The sequence below is a fragment of the Oncorhynchus keta genome, chromosome 19, assembly GCF_023373465.1.
Source record: "Oncorhynchus keta strain PuntledgeMale-10-30-2019 chromosome 19, Oket_V2, whole genome shotgun sequence".
Taxonomy (NCBI): Eukaryota; Metazoa; Chordata; class Actinopteri; order Salmoniformes; family Salmonidae; genus Oncorhynchus; species Oncorhynchus keta.
Genome location: NC_068439.1, coordinates 73,007,079 through 73,020,395, shown reverse-complemented (window position 1 = coordinate 73,020,395; position 13,317 = coordinate 73,007,079). Strand labels below are relative to the sequence as shown.

Below are 13,317 nucleotides of genomic sequence, written 5' to 3'. Positions count from 1 at the left end.
TGCTGTTTAAAACATTGCTGTGTTGCTTTAAGAAATCAATGGTGCATTGTGGGATGCAAAATGGCTCAATCGTGTTGTCAGCAGAGTAGCCAGCCAGTTATATCTTATAGCCATACAGTTACATTTACAAATAAGTACAGTCGATAAAGTATTGTTAATAATTGTTTAGAGAATATCACTTTGATAAACAGCAACTTTTTATTGCATTCGCGTCTTTTGGTCGAGACAACAGCCACCATGGTAAGTACCTAGGTACCTAACGTTATCGGGCTAGCTAGCAACTTGTTTTGAATTTAGGAATGCTAATTAGCTAGCTAAATAACGCTACTGATGATCTGTGTTTAAAATCTGACGGGTTTATGATAGAGGTTTGGGCTCACAATGCAGATAGATTTACAAGGCATTTCCCTTTACTTTGTCTTTGTTAGTCCAGCAAAGTAGACAAAGTGAAAAGTGAGTCCAGTATAATACGTTTTGAAAGAAAAAGTACCACTACTGAGTCTGCCACAAGAGGAAATGACAGAAGAAGTACTGAGTCTGCCACAAGAGGAAATGACAGAAGAAGTACTGAGTCTGCCACAAGAGGAAATGACAGAAGAAGTACTGAGTCTGCCACAAGAGGAAATGACAGAAGAAGTACTGAGTCTGCCACAAGAGGAAATGGCAGAAGAAGTACTGAGTCTGCCACAAGAGGAAATGGCAGAAGAGGTACTGAGTCTGCCACAAGAGGAAATGACAGAAGAAGTACTGAGTCTGCCACAAGAGGAAATGACAGAAGAAGTACTGAGTCTGCCACAAGAGGAAATGACAGAAGAAGTACTGAGTCTGCCACAAGAAGAAACGACAGAGGAAGTACTGAGTCTGCCACAAGAAGAAATTACAGAAGAAGTACTGAGTCTGCCACAAGAGGAAATGACAGAAGAAGTACTGAGTCTGCCACAAGAGGAAATGACAGAAGAAGTACTGAGTCTGCCACAAGAGGAAATGACAGAAGAAGTACTGAGTCTGCCACAAGAGGAAATGACAGAAGAAGTACTGAGTCTGCCACAAGAGGAAATGACAGAAGAAGTACTGAGTCTGCCACAAGAGGAAATGACAGAAGAAGTACTGAGTCTGCCACAAGAGGAAATGACAGAAGAAGTACTGAGTCTGCCACAAGAGGAAATGACAGAAGAAGTACTGAGTCTGCCACAAGAGATGACAGAAGATCACCAAGCACAGGTCATTTAATGGTCTATTGTGATCACTTATTAAATGATATCACAAGTGTGTGGGCGTGCGCCTACCTTGGAGACAATGTAAATAGTCACTGTTCTCTTGTATTTTTCTATTGAAGGGAAAGAAAAAAGGAAAACGAAACGGAGCCACAGTAGATCATCTTCCTCATCCAGCTCATCATCATCATCCTTTTCATCCTCGTCATCCTCATCCCGCTCTTCATCCCACAGTAGGAGTAGTTCCAGCAGCAGTGGTGAGTGTGCCAGTACTTGTCCTGTAATTGTAAAGACGCGCATGTACAGTGCTTTCGGGAAAGTTTTCAGACCCGTTCACTTTTTCCACATTTTGTTACGTTACAGCCTTATTCTAAAATTGATGAAAGTAAAAAGAATTTAATCAATCTACACACAGTACATTTTCGCAAGTGAATTTAAAATATATCACATTTACATAAGTATTCACACCCTTTTCAGTACTTTGTTGAAGCGTCTTGAAGTGATTACAGCCTCGAGTCTTCTTGGGTATGACGCTACAAGCTTGGCACACCTGTACTTGGTGCAGATCCTCTCAAGGTCTCTCAAAACAGGTTTTCATCAAGGATCTCTCTGTATTTTGCTCTGTTTATCTTTCCCTTGATGCTGACTAATCTCCCAGTCCCTGACACTTTGTCATTATGGGGTATTGTGTGATTGATGAGGATTCTTTATTTATTTCATCCATATTAGAATAAGGCTGTAACGTAGCAAAATGTAGAAAAAGTGAAGGTGTCTTAATACTTTCTGAATGCACTGTATCTGAAAGATGACCATATTATTTCAGGGCTCTACAGTCACATGTGCTCCTATATTGAAAAATGTAGCAGCCCACAAAGAAATTCAGGAGCACAATGAAAAATATTTGAGGTATTAATGAAAATAATTGCCAGCAATTACAAAATACAGGATTTCGGAGCAGAATAGATTTTTAAGATTGAGATATAGGCTACGTTGTGCCGATATGAATCCTAGCTACTTTTGAAGCACATCTCCTGAAGAAGCTCTCCCCTGTCCGTTCTTTCTGTGCTACCACATCTGCATTCTTCTGAGGCTGTGGAACAGTGAAGAAATCATTACAACAATTATTAACAGGGTCATTTTTTATTTTTTTTTCTCATCTAAAGGCACTGGTGCTCCCAAATAAACATTTCAGGTAGAACAACAAAATATTTAGGAGCGTATGCCCCCAAAATGGTAGTGCTCTAGAGCCCTGTATATGTATAGCTAATAGGCAAAGCCTGAAGGACCGTGTTTCAGTTAGATTTGGCTTTCTCCTGTCTAGATTCCCACAACAAATCCAGAAGGAATTCTAAGAAAAGGAAAAAGGAAAAACAACACAAGAAGGTATTTTTCTTCAAATATTCTGTTTTCAGTATTTATTTTGATAAAGGTGTGGTTTGTGACTTATGTTGTTGTTTTATAGAAAGGGAAAAAGGGGAAGAAGCATAAACGAAAGAAGGACAAGAAAATGACACCAGAGGAGGAAAGCGCTGGACCTGGACCTATTCAGATCTCCAAGGTAGAATACATTTATGGGACTATTTATCCTTAACCAAGTTAGCTACATCCATACCAGTGGTTTGAAGCTTTCTGAAAGCTGTCATTTTGAAATGAAATATCTATCTTTCAGTATTTGAAGGAGAGATGGAGAAAAAGCAAGTACAGCATGATCACAGGAAAGAAGATCAAAATGAAATTGAAGAAGTCCAAGAAAGACAAGCTGGTGTGTATGAGTGTGATGCGTAAAGTTTTTTACTTACATTGATTATGAAAAGTGAGGGTTATTTTGCCTACCATAGTTGAAAGCACTGATTGTAAGTCTCTCTAAAATGTAAACGTATGCATGCTACACATTGTTTCAACAGAGGGACAAGAATCGCGCCGAACTGCTTGAGTTCCTCAACTCCACGTTGTAATGCAAAGGGCCGTCACCGTTGGTTATGTTCCAGAACCTTCCAATTTTTGTGCAGAACAGAACTCAGGGAAAGACGACCATTTTGATGAAGCTCTGAACTAACATCCATTTACAGGGTTATTATTATCACTGCAAGAGATGTGGGACATGTAATCTCAAAATGACAGAATGTGCCATGTCTCTCTTTTAGAAAAAGCGTGTTGTCACTCCTGTGGTTGTCGGCCCCTTTCTTCAGACCAGTGGAGATTGCTGAAGGAGAACGGCTCATAATAATGGCTGGAACGGAGCCAATGGAACGGCATCGGACCATGTGTATTCGATGCCATTCCACCAATTCCGCTCCAGCCATTACCACAAGCCCGTCCTCCCCAATTAAGGTGCCACCAACCTCCTGTGCTTCACACTGTTTGGAACTGATGTCTGTGTGTTTGGTCTTTAGAATTGTAATTTTACTATAACATCAAAGGAGCCAGTCACTGTCTTTTTATCAGTATGTTTGCTGCACAAGGTGTTGCTAAGCAAGTTAGAACAGTGTTGCTGTGGTGGAGACTACAGATAAGCAAAGATCTGAGTGATGAACAACATACCTGGGTTCAAATAGTATCGGTTTTCTTTTAAGTACTTCAGTTGATTAAGCTTGCCCGGCACAATGGAACAAAAGGAAAAGTGCCAACCCGTCCATCTTTCACGCCAGCAGGCTCAAGAGCTTAAAGTATTTGAAAGCAAATACTATTTGAACCCAGGTCTGATGAACAAAGAGATTTGGGTACATTTTATTGTAACGTAGTCTCAAATAGAACACCAGTCCGGCATTGCATTGTGTTTGATGATGATCTATGTTTTTCTAGTTGTTTTAAGAAGGTCCAAAACAGTCTTGCAGCTAAACTCGGGTCCCCAGGAATGTAGTTTATTGTTAGATATATTGATTATCAGAGAATAATGTATAGTATGTACAAATCTGAGACTGGATGTCATCACATGTAATACTATAAATCAATATTATTTTGGAAAAGCTTTTTATATTTTGTGAAGCCCACTTGATGTGGCAAACTGCTAGAGTCCACCCAATAAAACAGCTCTTCTCTCAACAGCAATAAACTGCGGCTGTTATAGAGATTCTTTACAATAGTCATCTGAAATGTTACAGTACAATCAAGCATCCATTCCCATTGTGTATGAATTATTGCTGCCATTGTGTGCCTCTTATGAGACACAGTTTGTCCTGTAACCAGGCTTTGTCAGTCTTATTGGACAAGGCAAATAGCCCAGGCACCTCAACCTTGTTGCTGAGTAATAAAACGGTGCCTTTGTGCTTACCGCTTAGCTTTTTTCATGCTTACCCCCATAGCTTAGATGTGGATTTCTATGCTTTTTGCCGTAAGAAAGTGATTTGAAATATTTGGCATTTAAAATATTTGCGCAGCAATTGTATTTTGCTGATAAGTCAATAGCAATAAAGTAAGACCGACAACACAAAGAGATCAAGATGCACTGTATTCCAACTGTAAAGAGTTAGAACGAAGATTGATATAATCTACAATGTCATGGTAACCACTCCAATAGAGCAGTCAGTTTACTGTTGATTTTTCAAGTTATAAAAAGGTCACTAAAAAGCCATGATAAGCAGCACTTCCCTTTACAGTGCCAAAAAAATGCTTGAGAAAAAAACAGAACTTGTTGATTGTTTCATGTGTAAGCCTCATTGGTTAACTACAATTTAAATACATGTAGCTCCGGAGTATTATGTTGTTATAAAGGGAAAAAAAGCACAGTAAAAGTAAGTGCATGCAACACAATTCTCTTAGAAACTATCTAATCTTCAATAAAGGTACAGCAAAGAATGTGTCTGAAAATCTCAAAACATTGTGAAATATCCTTAGCATAGCTCCCCATATCAAATTCATAAGTCAAAAGCTTTCAATAGTGGATGACCCCACACTGCCGAAGGAGAGGATGGGAGAGACATGTCTCCTATTTCTCCCCATTCTTGTTCAAAGCAGACTGGGCAGGTTCCATGGGTTTATTATAGGCTACCTCTCACTAGCGTTGCTCTATCCTCCACTGAACCACAACACTGTCCTGTGGATTCCCAGCTCAGACGGCCTTGGTAGTGTACAGCCCTTTATGTCTGAAGTTGGGCATGCTCCACACCCTCTGGGACCTGTCAGCCCTTTCCTCCAGCGCCTTCTCCACGTCTTCTGACACCGTCTTCAGCTCGCACACACCCTCCCCTCCCCCTCCAGTCGAGGTCAGGCCCAAGGTGCTGCCAAAGGGGTTGATCTTGACGCGTGACTTGAAGTTCATGAGAGACATGCTCATGGCCCGTTTGTTGTTCCACTGGCGCGAGAGCCGCTGCGCCTCCTGCTCCTCCCTCATGCGGTCCAAAGCCTCGAGGACGACTGTGCGGAAAAGGGCAGGTACCTCCTGCACCTCCGGTTCGTTCTCAGTCACCAACTGGCGGAACCTGGATGTCAGAGAGAGAAGTCAAATCGGTCTCAGTTAGACCCATGTGTGACTGGTCGGGTGGCTGTGTTAGGTTAGGCCCCTGAGCTACAGCCTAGGAATTAACTCAGAGAGCCAACACAGGTCTTCATATTACTGGCCAGGGTTCAAACCTAGAATGTTAGCCCACCAAGCTCAAGCCTAGGCATTCATACAAGAAGCCAACGGAAGTCTTCAGGACTCATCACGTGAGTGTGGTTCCAAATCTCCCCCAATACATATGCATCAGGATAAATGGATGACTTTTATCTATAGATTTAAAAATAGTACAAAACCAAGAAACCTTAAGCCATCCCTGTAATCAATAGCTTTGTTTCACTTTGCCTAGTTTTAGTCACAGGTGAGAAACTATGTGGGCGTCTAGTGGAGGGTTCAAAGAGTACGTGCGTGGGAAGGAGATGAGCTCGTACTATTCCACTCAGCAGCGTTTACCACCGCCACTGTACCACCACAACGTGCTATCACTAATGCACTTGAAAAACCTTTGATCCAAACAAGCCTATTATATCAGAAGAGCTTCTCTCTGCTTTTCCACCATTCTTTTGTGACAGCATCAGTGCTCTCGCGTCCCTTGCGCATCGGCTGGCCGCTAGCAGATGGGATATTTAATGGTGGCCCCTATGTCTTCCCATAGAGATTGGATACTTAAAGATACTTACTCCTCTCAAGATTAGGCTGATAAGTTCTTAGGCCTTCAAATAGGTCAGACCCCACCTGTACCCTTGCTCCTGTTGATTTGGCCGATTGGCCTCCAGCTCTTTTTATATTCTCTCTGTCTCTCTCTCTGTCTCTCTCTCTCTGTCTCTCTCTGTCTCTCTCTGTCTGTCTCTCTCTCTGTCTCTCTCTCTGTCTCTCTCTGTCTGTCTCTCTCTGTCTCTCTCTCTCTCTCTCTCTCTCTCTCTCTCTCTCTCTCTCTCTCTGTCTCTCTCTCTGTCTCTCTGTCTCTGTCTGTCTCTGTCTCTCTCTGTCTCTCTCTCTCTCTCTCTGTCTCTGTCTCTGTCTCTCTCTCTCTCTCTCTGTCTCTCTGTCTGTCTCTCTCTCTCTCTCTCTCTCTCTCTCTGTCTCTGTCTCTGTCTCTCTCTCTCTCTGTCTCTCTCTGTCTGTCTCTCTCTGTCTCTCTCTCTCTGTCTCTCTCTCTGTCTGTCTCTCTCTGTCTCTCTCTATCTGTCCCTCTCTCTGTCTCTCTCTCTCTGTCTCTCTCTGTCTGTCTCTCTCGCTGTCTCTCTCTATCTGTCCCTCTCTCTCTCTGTCTCTCTCTGTCTGTCTCTCTCTCTGTCTCTCTCTCTCTCTCTCTCTCTGTCTCTCTCTGTCTCTCTCTGTCTGTCTCTCTCTCTCTGTCTCTCTCTCTCTCTCTCTCTCTCTCTGTCTCTCTCTATCTGTCCCTCTCTCTCTCTGCCTCACATTACTGTGCATGAATTTTCTTTCCACGGAAGGAAAATCACTCAACCCTGATCAGAGTAAGAGGGTAATCAATTATGAGGACAGCATTGAATCAATGGGGGTCGAAGGTCAGGGGTGGTATAGAGAACTTAACCAAAAGGCCAGTGTAGATTAGGGGGATAACACTCTCCGCTGCGTCGGAAGGAGCAGATGTTTCTGGTTTTCAGAATACAGTATTATTCCCTGAAAAATGGATGTGGGGACTCTGCTCTGTCGTCTTTTTACGCCAGATATGTTAGGTTAGGGGGTTAAGTACAGAAACAACTAAGGTCAAAGGTTACTCACCTCAGTATGACAGCTCCGCAGTAGGTTGGATGCACCTTGGAGCACAGGTCCTCCAGGCCCAGCTTCTCACCAGGTGACACGTCATAGGTGTTGCGTGGCGTGTTGACCAGCCAGCTGTAGTCCACGCCAGTCTGGAGGCGCCGGTACTCGCTGTCCCTCTCACGCTGCATCCTCTCGGCCTCCTTCAGCTGCCAGTTGAGCTCCAGCATCAGGGTGTCCATGACCACGTCAGACGGGTCCCGCCGCGGACTCCGGTAGTCCGGCTCGCTGCTCCAACTGAACCACGAGGCCATCGCCACCGACGCCTTGTTCCCCTCGTGCCCCGTGCTGCATGGGAGGAACCAGACGGCAGTGTGAGGAGAGGCCATGGTGTAAATCTAAAGTACAGTGCCTCTCTTGTACAGTGCATGCAATAAAAGAAAAGTCTACTGTGTTTGCTAGGTTGTGGTATGGACTGTTTGTCTTATAGGGTTGGTTTTCCACAATGAGGTTTTCTCAATATTTCTTTAATGAAAAAGGTCATTGTAAATGGCAGGGGAGGGAATCCTACAAAGTACTCCTAATGATATTCTCCATATTGTATAAGAGAGGATCATTTGTAATCTTACGATTTCGTTGGATGGATTGTGTGGATGTCTAGAAAGTATGTTTAGCCTGGGTTGCCATCACATCAATGTAATCCATGGGAGGTACAGGTAACGTGCGTCCCTCGCTAGCTAATATCTGTTTGTTGCCAACAGCTTGGAGGCTTTCTACACCTGTCTCCCCTGGACAGGCTATTATCACAGATCAAAAAACATTCCCAAAGGAGAACAGCACAAAGAGAGAGGTGTTTCACAGGCACAATCCTTTTACTCAGGTGTCTGTCTGTACAAGCTAAAGCCTTTCATATCCAGTCCCTTCCTTCACATCCACTCTCATTGCATCTTTGACCTAAATGGCACCCTATTCCCTACACCCTATAGGCTCTGGTCAACAGTAGTGCTATATAGGGAATAGGGTACCATTTGGGATGCAGTCTTCTCTGCTTCATGACTCCCACTTCCTGTCAACCTCTTTCAGGGGTGTCCATTTAAACTGAAGGGGGCTGTTCTATGCATTTATAAAACTGAAAAAAATACACAAGATATTGTTTGTTATACGCATAAATAATCAGAATAAACTAATTTGACCATCAGTGCCTCTGTGTTGGCATGATTTTTTATTGTTTTTATTATCGAAAGTGGGATTTTGATTAAAAATGTATATATATTTTGTATGTTTGTTTTGGTTTTTATTGTAAATTATGTAGATGAACAATGTAGGTGTTTATAAACGGGCTTATTGGACAGATAGAGAGACAGCATGAGATTAGTCCCATCCCTGCTCTCTATATGATCAGATCAGTGCAGCTTTTTGGTAGGTAGCTTTTCGACTTAAATGGTACATATTGATTTATTTGGATCCCCAGCAGCAGCTATTCTTCCTGGGGTCCACAAAAAAACACCAAACATGACAAGTAACAAAACACCGACACACTGATAGACAAGGACAGTCACACAAATTAAAATACAACGATATACAAACAATACAACAAATAAAACATTATAGTAAAAACAAGATTATGTGTGTCTATGTGTGCGTGTTTTTGTGTGTCCGCTTACAGCCCCCGACGTTCCAATTTTGCTTGAGTAATTGGTGATGAATTGGAGTTCCATGCGATCATGGCCTCTGCACCCCCAATGTTATGTTTGGCTTTGCTTTGGCTAATGGATACATGTTTATTGGTAGACCTATTTGGTTGTATTCTTCTCATGTTAATTTTCTCACATTTCACAATCTATACAATGTGTCGCAATGTTGCCATTTTTAGAATGTTGGCTTCTGGCAATAAAATAATGACTTGTTCAATAGGCTAATTAAAGTTGGAAATTCAAACATTGCAGATTGTACCTGACCCTGCATGATATGAGCCGTCCTCGCGCTCTCTCTCAGCTTGGGTGGAAAGTTGTTTGTAAAACCAGTCTATTAATGCCACATAATCAGTGGCGACCCATCATTCAGTGCAGAGCCCCACCTGTTTTAAACCCCACATTATTTTGGGGGAGTTGCCTGTTTTGCATGTTAAATTGACATATCAATTTGTAAACAATGTAAACAAAAACATTATTACAATAATTGAGTTAATAAAGCAGCAAACTAACATAGTCTCTTTTTTTGCTTTCTTGAGTAAGGCAGCACTAAAAGGCAGGTGTTTCAGCCTAGCTCAGTGCTTTCTGTGGTGTGGGGCAGCCAGCTTAAAATACTGAGCGTAGGGGTTGGTAATGATTTCTGCCGCGCTCAAAACAACTGTTAACTCAAAACGGGGAAATCTGACTTCAGTGAGTTAAAGACAACAGGGAACTCAGGGAAAAAACGAGATCCGACTGGGAAAATATGTTTTCAACGGTCATCATACTCAGAAATGTAAGTCGGGAACGAAAAGACTCTTTCTAGAGCGTTCTAGATCACTGACGTCATCATGATTCGACCTTGTTTTTTCCCCAGTTCCCAGTTGTCTTGAAAGCACCATAAATTGAGAGAATGCCAGACTTTGATGACAAATTTGATGACAAAATTTGCACATGAAGGACCGCCACGCCATCTTCCTGTTCAAGAGAGATTACAACAACACATTACAACAAGATGAGTCCAAAAATGTCTTGTATGCCGCTGCATAAATGATGTAAAATACCATGGAGATATGTATACTGTAGCTAAGAAAGTAATACTAAGTGTATGTTGTGTAGTAAGCTGTTAGTAGCCCATGTGCCTTACCCTAATAATTTGGTCTATTTACCCCTCTTAATTTCGCCTACTGTTCTGACTTGGTGGTGCACATGTTGCCTATAACCTGTTTTAGAGAAATGTAATCATCAAATATTGTAAGAGCTTTCATTGTTTGCTTATATGCCCCCTTTATTTATCCTATGGTTCTAACTTGGTGTACACGAAGAACACTTTAAGAATGGCCAATGTTCTGAATTCTGTCATGTACATGTCAAAAGCACTGAACAAATAGTTATATTGATTACATGATTTACATCCATCCTAACTCACTCATTAATGTCTTAATCGAAATTACAGATAGCCTCTTATCCGCTTGTTGCCCCCTATGCCGTAGTTTGTACATCTAAATTGTCAGTAGAAACCACATTTGTTTAAACAAGTCAACCATATCAGCTGTTTTTTTTAATGGCAGTAAATGAAACTGTTTCGCTGCCAGACAAGGCTGTTAGCCAGGTGTAGTGGTGGTAAGGTGTTCGGCCTGCTGTTGGGACTCTGCTATTAGGACAACTTGCTTTATGTAGGCCCAAAGTTTGTCACCGTTATAGTACAATTCATGTATTGTTTCGTGTTGTGTTGTGGCTTTGCTGGCATGCATCCCCCACCCAAAAAAATGGTTTGCCGACCAACATTTACATGCTAAAATTGCCACTGCAAATATTAGTCAGTCCACCCTCAAAACACTAGTTCACGAGCGATTGTTTCATTATGCAGTGTACTATATATAGCTATATACCTTACTTAGTTACTATTTAGCTACTATTTATAAACTTTTAATACAAATTACATATCAAATAGCATAACAATTAGGAAAAAACAGTAGTAGGCTTGAGGATACATTCAGCCACTACTCAGTGGGTTTTGTCTTGTTATATTCAAGATAAATTAAATCAAATGAAATCTAACCAACAAATTTTGGGCTGTTCAGTATCCAGACAATCTTTCCCCAGAGCATCCTTCCTATACAGTTAATCTCTTTCTGTAACGTGTTGAGGCCGGCAATTAAGGAGAATGAGAGGCTCAATTAGGCTTAAGATGTTGCAGAACTGCTGTGTTTGAAGCACCACTCACTTCTGTTTCCCTGATGTTGCTACGGCAATCAAGCTGTTTTTACCATCCTTGTAACTGTCGTTTCTGCAGAGAGATCGTTTTCTAAACGGAACCTCATAAAGAACTACCTAAGAAGCATTCATCTTTCTGTCTGATATGGCTTTTGAACACCTGAGTAAGCTCCACTCATTGGACTGGCGCCGTCGTAGCCTTAACCACAGCATACAGTACTGTCAAAAGTATTTAAAAAAAAGAGAAAATAGACATTGATGACCGGCGCATAAGGGCCCCAAGAGCTTGAACATGATACATGACCATCCAATGTTATATCCAGGAGTTTTGCTCCCTTAACTTGCTCAATGGTCACACCCTTTATACACATCTCCAGCTAAGGTTTAGGTTTTAGAAAATATTTTGAACCAAATACAATGCTTTAAGGTTTCGATGTATTTAAGACCAGTTTATTATTAATCACTGATTATGATACTGACTGCAACTCCTTATTTAGAATTTCAGTGAGCTCAAATGTATATGATTATAATGATAATAATGTTATAATGAGTATTCATAAACGCTTAATGGAGTATTTCCATCCTACCATCAGTGCTAATCCCAACCACTTTCCATATTGATTGAGTGTAATTGTAAGGTTAACATGAATTTGCAAGTATTTCCCAAGCCTTGTTTATACCTGATCTTAACATGCATCCTTCATCCTGGTCTTGACCTGATCTTGTCTGTTTACACTTTTAAGATCTGATCACAATCAGATCACAATGTTTCTTTTGATAATCTACACTTGTCAAAAAATGCTGGCACAATCAGAATGTGGACAATATCAAGACAAAGGCTGCAGAACTAAGTATAAACAGGGCTCCTGCATTGACTCCTGTTTCCTGGAATGTGTCCCACTCGCTTCTGTCCTCCTGCCCAGAATAGCCCTGCTTATACCTGGTGCTAACATGTGACCTTCGTCCTGAATTTTCCCCTTTTACACAGATTTGAAACTTAGACTTCATCAAAATCAGTTCACAATTAATATCACCTGTCTGAAAATGTGGGCACAATCCGAATGTGGATATGATCCAGACACAAGCTCCATGTTAGCACCAGGTATAAACGGTGCTAATGTTGTACTATGGGATCAAACTGAACACATTGGATAACATGGAATAGAAGGGGTTTTTTTCATGGAACTTTCCAGAAGTAGATAGGCTTCCCTGTTATTTAATTTTTATGTAATTGTAGGTAGGTGTGATTAGATTTAAGGTTAAAGGCGTTCTCATCTAGTGTATAGCGCGTCTTTCTTAGACAATAAATATATAAATATGCATGTTACTGATTTGGATCAATTATATATTTTAAAACTATATTGTCTACTTTTAACACCCTGACTATCAGAAACCTCACTTGGCACATATTGTAGTCCATACTAATACTGCACATCTCCCCTTAAACTAAAACAAAACATTGTATGAATAAACTCTGCTTACCTGAACTCTCGTCAGTCTTGGAAGCTATAGCAGAAGTGAATTCACAAGGGAGTGAATATATTATGTATATTATGACCAAAAGATAGATGAAGAGAGAGATGTTGTTGGAAGATGTGTTGCTGTCGGTCGCACGGACTCCGATAGTTCTCGTCTTGCTTGTGAAGTCTTTGAGCACACACACTCTCACTTAGTCTTATACAGTAAACCCCACCCCTTTCACACACAGTCCCCTCCTACCTGGAGCCACAGCCTGTGGTTGATTCCATACACACACACACACACACACACACACACACACACACACACACACACACACACACACACACACACACACACACACACACACACACACACACACACACACACACACACACACACACACACACACACACACACACACAGTTCCCTCCTCCCCGGAGGCATGGCCTGTCATTGCTTGTTTCCAGAGATTGGGGGCAGTGTCTCAGAGGGCAACGGCAGATCACAGCCCCAGATGAAGTGCCTTGTGAAGCCTCTTACGGACTCCCTGTTGCCATAGCGATGCTCCTAAGCCTATTTGGCCACAATAAGCTTT

The 13,317-nt window shown here is 41.6% G+C and overlaps 2 protein-coding genes across 6 annotated transcripts; one reads left to right on the top strand and one right to left on the bottom strand.

Annotated features, from left to right (window-relative positions):
* Positions 1-40: 40 nt before the first annotated feature.
* On the top strand, positions 41-4,266 carry si:ch211-22i13.2 (uncharacterized protein LOC553945 homolog). Of its 5 annotated transcripts, none has more exons than XM_052471255.1 (8): positions 41-240; positions 429-564; positions 709-1,221; positions 1,337-1,471; positions 2,536-2,597; positions 2,677-2,772; positions 2,884-2,976; positions 3,119-4,266. In XM_052471255.1, the coding sequence occupies exons 1-8, from the start codon at positions 238-240 to the stop codon at positions 3,167-3,169; spliced, it is 1,089 nt and encodes a 362-aa protein (XP_052327215.1). In that variant the 5' UTR covers positions 41-237; the 3' UTR covers positions 3,170-4,266. The 5 variants fall into 5 exon arrangements, with proteins under 5 accessions (XP_052327215.1, XP_052327214.1, XP_052327213.1 ...); XM_052471254.1 differs by having other exon boundaries at positions 429-600; XM_052471253.1 differs by having other exon boundaries at positions 429-636.
* Positions 3,940-12,914, bottom strand: rd3 (retinal degeneration 3, GUCY2D regulator). The gene is made up of 3 exons (XM_035794565.2): positions 12,744-12,914; positions 7,396-7,722; positions 3,940-5,632 (listed from the first exon to the last, which is right to left on the bottom strand). Exons 2-3 carry the CDS (start codon positions 7,686-7,688, stop codon positions 5,263-5,265), a joined length of 663 nt encoding a protein of 220 aa, XP_035650458.1. The 5' UTR covers positions 7,689-7,722; positions 12,744-12,914; the 3' UTR covers positions 3,940-5,262.
* Positions 12,915-13,317: the final 403 nt, after the last annotated feature.

Coding starts and splice junctions, on each gene's coding strand:
- rd3 (XM_035794565.2), bottom strand. CDS start 7,688: ATGGCCTCGTGGTTCAGTTGGAGCAGCGAGCCGGACTACCGGAGTCCG. Junction 5,633..7,395: donor TGCGGAGCTGTCATACTGAG/GTGAGTAACCTT, acceptor TCTGACATCCAG/GTTCCGCCAGTTGGTGACTG.
- si:ch211-22i13.2 (XM_052471251.1), top strand. Junction 1,472..2,535: donor GAGTAGTTCCAGCAGCAGTG/GTGAGTGTGCCA, acceptor TCTCCTGTCTAG/ATTCCCACAACAAATCCAGA. Junction 2,598..2,676: donor AGGAAAAACAACACAAGAAG/GTATTTTTCTTC, acceptor GTTGTTTTATAG/AAAGGGAAAAAGGGGAAGAA.